The 6,000-nt window shown below is 31.8% G+C and overlaps 1 protein-coding gene across 2 annotated transcripts in view; it reads left to right on the top strand.

Moving 5' to 3' along the window:
* Positions 1 to 6: 6 nt before the first annotated feature.
* Positions 7 to 6,000, top strand: part of LOC108734207 (mushroom body large-type Kenyon cell-specific protein 1) — a 44,474-nt gene continuing 38,480 nt past the window's right edge. For both annotated transcript variants that reach the window (XM_018465650.2, XM_018465649.2), the window contains exon 1: positions 7 to 476. In XM_018465650.2, coding sequence (XP_018321152.1) covers positions 383 to 476 — 94 coding nt within the window. In that variant the 5' untranslated portion in view covers positions 7 to 382. The remainder of the gene's footprint in view (positions 477 to 6,000) is intronic.

Here is a 6,000-nt window from a genome sequence, read left to right as displayed (position 1 = left end):
AAAACAAGTTTTCTCTTTTTCAAAAAAAAAAAAATTTAAAAACAACTTAAACCGAAAAAAAACTAAAATATTTAAAGAACTTTTTCGTTTTCCAGTGGTCGCGGTGAAAAACTGTTCAGGAAAAGCATAACGGAACCCGAGTTATTCTTGTTTTGTGCGAAAAGTTCATAATCACGTCGAGTTTTGTTTTTTTCTTTTTTATTTGAAAAACGACGACGAACTGTCACTATAACAGCAGTAAAAGTGGTGACCGTGAAAATTGGCGAAAACGATAAAACCCAGTGTGATGCATGATTTGCAGCAATGGGCCGAATTAAAAGAAGTGTTTCTAAATCGTATCAGGACATCGCAACCAGTGTAGCAAACTTGGCGCCTCGGAAAAATGGCGGATTGTTCTTATTCGCGGTGCATACAACAGAAACGTTACATTAGAAGAGAATTGCAACGATGGACAAAAAATATGGTTTATATAGTCGGTGAGTACCTACACACACACATATATATATATATATATATTTTATAAACCCCCTGCGCGATAATCAGTGCGATTTTTATTTTTGGGCGCAATTATTGTGTTGCCTAAATCTACTAGTTCCCGTTCTGTATTCAAAGCTCTTATAACCTGTTGATATTCGCTGGATGCTTCCTACCTACTTGCTTGTAAATATCGTGCCGGCATATCTTTCCCTTATTTGTTTTTCACATTTTCCATCGGTCTGTGTTTTAGGTAAAAGTACCTTTTATTATTTTGCGAGACGACTGACGATCTGTTTGTCATTTGTTATACCTACTTATAAAGGATGTTTTCGCCGGACGGGTGAGCTTTTTTCGCACTTCCTTGGTTTCCCCGTTTCCTTCCTAGTGCATTTAACGATTTTTTCTGAGGTGCACTTTTTTTAAATGCGTCGTAGCTTAAGTTTTGGACACGGCGCCGAAATTCTCTCCTTTTCTGAGCCAATGAACATCAAACGAGAAATTTTGTTCGATATTATTTCTTACTCTTGTTCTTCTTACCTTCGAGTTTCGTCCCCCTTTAATATAAACGTCACCCGACGAGACCGGACCCCCTATATTCAGATCGTTTCCCTGACAACAACGTCGACACTTGTATAAGATAAATGCATTTTCAAACTTTGCCTGTAACGGACTACTATACCGATGGTCAGTTGTTATTTGAATATGTTCTCGTCTTTCTCGTTGTTGCTAATGTTGATGTTGTTTTGTTGCTGTTGTTGTTTCAAAATCCGTGGTCGGCTTTCCGATTAGGTAAATTGTAAAATGCTTTTATTTGTGCCTTTTTATGTATTTATAACACAAGCAAAATCAAAAGCTCCCTCTAGGTATAAAATATTTTATCCTACTCGGCAGTTAGATTCTTTCCGTTTTTCATTCTAATCGTATTTTCGGTATCCAAGTACTTATCGCAACACAGGGGCGTAACAGCCAAATTTTTTTGCATGGAAACTAACGACTATCTCACACTGCATGTTTATATCCTTCCCTGGCTATTTTTCACCACCCTCACGCTGGGAAATCAAATTTTCTTGAAAAAGCGCCAGACATGCTCATCACAAGAAAAATCGCAAAAGCTTTCGATTTCCTCAAAGTAAATAGATTTTAGATTTTTTTAACAAAGAATTTTCCACTATTGCTAAATCTCATTCTTAGGAAAACCGTACAATTATTCCACAAATACCGTTCTGGTACAGTGCCCAAAGATAGAAAACGAATAATTCAAAGTCCATTTGAAGTTCATCTACCAATTTCCAAATAATCAAACGGAGTCATATGCGTATATGTCGGGCAATTGCAATAATGTCCCTTGTCTAGCAACGCGGAAAATATAATACATTACGGCCTAACATAAACCAGTTTTGAATAGAATAGAGAAAGCTCTAGTAGTTAACTGTTAACTGAACATTGATAATACTACCCTTATGTGCGTTTTATTGGATGTTATCAAAGGAATGTCTATTGTAACTGTGCCCATACGTTTTGAGTTACATTTGTATAGAATTACCCACTAAATGTACATTTGTTATAGAAAATAAATATTATTTATATGTAGAGGTACCTTACTTTAACATACCAATCATTCTAATTTTGTTTGCCATACAATTCTCATTTAGAAACTTTCATTTGCATAATTGAATCGTTTGATTTTGTTGCAATTTTTATAATAATATCTCTAACGTAAGCTTAAAGCACTAGCATTGTGTGTAGTTCTCATTAATTGCATTAAAAATTATTTGTTTGTGTGGTCGTGAATCTTTTCTTAACTACATTAATTTTAAACTATGAGTTACTGGTTAAAACAAGTTTCAAATGCGGCAATAAAAGTTGTTAGCTTCATATTTATTTAACGACTAACCTTGTACACCTTTGGCCTATTATTTTAAATAATTTTGTAAGTAACAACATATCACTGTCAGGGAGTTCTGATGTTTTCAATTAAATTCGATCTGTTTGGTGGGTGTATTATCAAAAAAAACTATTTAATATCATGAATTTTTTTCTATTTTCTATATCTGAAAAGGTCGTTTTTATTTTCGATCTATTTACCCTGGTATAGAATAAAATTTATACGTTTCGTAGATGGCGTTTATAGCGTCTCTAATGGGAGCGCTTTTATAAAAAGTAGAAACTTTAGAAGGTTAGTAGACCGTCAAACTCTTCAGACAACGTTAGAAATCCTTCACATCACGTACAAATAAAAACCGTATTTGAACATACGTTTTTACCCATTTTTGGAGAAAGGCATTTATTTATAAATCTATTAAATTTCGCTCACGCCTTTATTATAATAAAATTCGCTATCTAACAACACCGTACACTTACAATTTTCGATTATTTATTATTTATCGAAAACTTTTGCGACCGTGTCATAAATTCACATTCATGATGAATAAACACCAGTACTAACTGAGCCAAAATCCAGTCAGAATTTTCAATTTTCAAATTTATCCTATAATTTTAGCTATAATATTTTATTAACTTCATTCAAAACCATTAAATTATTGATAAAATTTACTATGTCAAAAATCGTAAGATAATTCAATAACTCATATGAAAAGTTAATAGTATTTATCCAGAATTATTTAATTTTGTTACAAATACACTAACATTATTTGAAATAGGTCAAAAATATATGCGAAAATATATACAACGTATTGCAAAAATGTGAATATTGCTTTAAAAATACAATTTTGTCTTCCCGGCACCTCCACTAAAAATGACAACAATTTCAAATTTATCTGTTTCTGTTTGTATATTACAACGACAATTTTCCGTTTGTTCATGATCGTGTGCTTGCTAGTATGCTTTTGTTTTTCCATATACCTAAGCACAATTTTCCTCAATTTTCACGTTAAATATTTCGGCACGAGCGACCGCTTTTTTTATTAAAATATGTGCTGTGTATATCGTTATAATGTTGCACTCGCAATCGTCCATGCTCTGTTTCTAACAGGAATCGTGAATTTTTAAAGTTAAAATCTTAGTGCATCAACTGTTTAGCGGTAAATTGCATAGCTACGGTGATTATCTGCATGCGTAGCAAATGCAAAATCACATTGGCTCGCAGTACACTACAGATACCTGAGCTGCTCCGATATTTTCTATTTTATGTGCAATGAAATCGTTCAGAATGGATAGAGTAATAAAATTCTACATTGTTTTCATGTATCCATATATTTTGTATTTCTCTTTACACTTATACCAGCTATTCTCACAGCATATTCTCTGATTTGTCCAATTTAGGTACAACATACCAATGCATCTGTTTTAAGTAGACAATAATTGATTTTATATGTTCCTTAAGTATGTCGTTTAAACTTCTACCTGTTTGTCCGCTGTACTTCGCTGCACATTATTTACAATTAATACATTTTGTAACAATATACTTATTTTTCTTTATTTTCTTACTACATAGATACACATTTTATATTTTTATTAACGGAAACAATGTATCGTAATCGATATAAATCTCTGATAAAATATTAGTTTAAAAAAAACGGTTATCGCTAATAGAAATCTAAACAACTCTTCAAATATTATACCAGTGTGCAACTGTTTCTCAATGACATATTTAATTGGCGGTACTTTTTGTAATATCTGTTTTTGTTTTATTTGACTTGATAATCTTTTGAAAACTTCTACGAATCAAAGTAATAAATCAAAAATTCTACAAATGTTAAAATTTAATCTACCATCAGTTCCAAAGTTATTATCCACCTTATATATTGTTTTGCTGAGGGTAATGCTGAGAAAAAGTTGTTTAGTTATTGCGATTTTAAAAAAATTACTTTAATTAACGTGTTCATTGCTATACACTTTTGCGAGCAAGCAGGTGGTAATTATTTACAATAAATTTTATCGAAATAACATCTGCTTTATTTGGAATAAGTAACAAGCTTAACTCATCAGGTTGTTTTTTAGTAATTTACCCAAGTATTAGCCTATTAACAACAGTAAACATTATGTCTTAACGTATTATAAAATTTTTTTCTTTACGTGAATTACATAAAAAATGAAAGTAAAACATATCACCGCTTGTTAACCGTAAAAACGTTGTTTCTTTTATCTGAGGGAATTTCGAACAAATATTTACAAAAAAAACGTTGCTTCTACAGTAGATATTTAAAAAACGCATAAACAATCATAAAATGTTGAATTGTACTTATTTTTTGACCTCCAGATATTTTGTGGCTTATGATAACATTGATAACATCGAACTATCTACAATACTTTTGGAGTTTTCGACAAACAAATACTTTAAACTCATCACACACGACAAACGTTTATAAAGTATATTATACCTGCTAAACGCATATAATTGAACACTTAGTATTTGCATAACGAGGATTAATTAATCAAAAAGTATTCTTAAGCAGGTTTACGAATCATGTTCTTTTCTAATAACCTGTTTTCAATGACAGCAATCATTTATGAAATGCCTCGTTTAATGTTAATGGCAAATTTTTTGTCTTCCTAATACAAGCATAAAAATCGCTAATCAACCAAGTCGTAAAAACGTCAATTACATAGATTACGGTAACCTTCGAAACGCGAAACAAAAAAATTTCGCGAAATAAAACACTGATAACAAATCGTCCTCGGATCCTTTTGTTAATTTGTATCTGGAATTCATAAGCCGTAGCCATCAAGTAAAAGACTCGTCCCGTGTGTTAGCATATCTAAAGTAAGATAATTGTTCCTGGTTGTTGATCAAAATTTTCTAAAGCCTTTTACGATCAGACCCGATTAAATTTCATCTTATCATATCAAGTATTTAGTCTTTGAGATCAATGGCATTGGGAGGCTGTAAACGGTTTCGATCTTGCACTCAATTCGCTCTGTGAGACATAACAGTTATTATATGCTTTTCGTATTCATTTACAAATTGAAATTTTAATGCGCTGCAATATTAAAGTACATAGGTGTATTTATAGTGCAATAATTACTCCGATGAATGTAAAGTTCAAAGATATTGTACATGTGCATACACAAATATAAAATAAGTATTGAGTGCGCACGCATTTCGGTTTAGGTATAGCACAACTTACGTTTGTACTTATATTGTAAATTTAAGAAACATTACATCCACTTACTCGATAGAATATGCATCGCGTATATATTTATGTAAGTAGGCCTAGGTCAAAATAGCGCATGTATAGATGCGAGATTGTTCTAAAACCAACAATGCACTCGCTTTATTTTATAAACTAATATGCAACTGTGTATATGAGAACCAATGAAAACATATTTCTTATCATTATTTGTTGTAATTTGCCTACCTATGCGGCCAGCACAGTAAGCACCATTAAATCGCAGTTAAAAAAGTAGATAAGACAAGAGGTACTTCAAGTAACTGCATATATGTAAAATAAAGTCTGATGCATATGTAGCAATAAACAATAGTTAAAAGTACATTCAAAACACACACCTAATAAAACTAAGTAAAATGTTTAGTATATAAAGCGAATCTTTTATTACAGCGTC

The sequence above is a fragment of the Agrilus planipennis genome, unplaced genomic scaffold (assembly GCF_000699045.2).
Source record: "Agrilus planipennis isolate EAB-ADULT unplaced genomic scaffold, Apla_2.0 scaffold7, whole genome shotgun sequence".
In the NCBI taxonomy this organism is placed as follows: domain Eukaryota; kingdom Metazoa; phylum Arthropoda; class Insecta; order Coleoptera; family Buprestidae; genus Agrilus; species Agrilus planipennis.
Note: the sequence above shows the minus strand (reverse complement) of the source record. Positions and strands in the feature narration are given on the sequence as shown.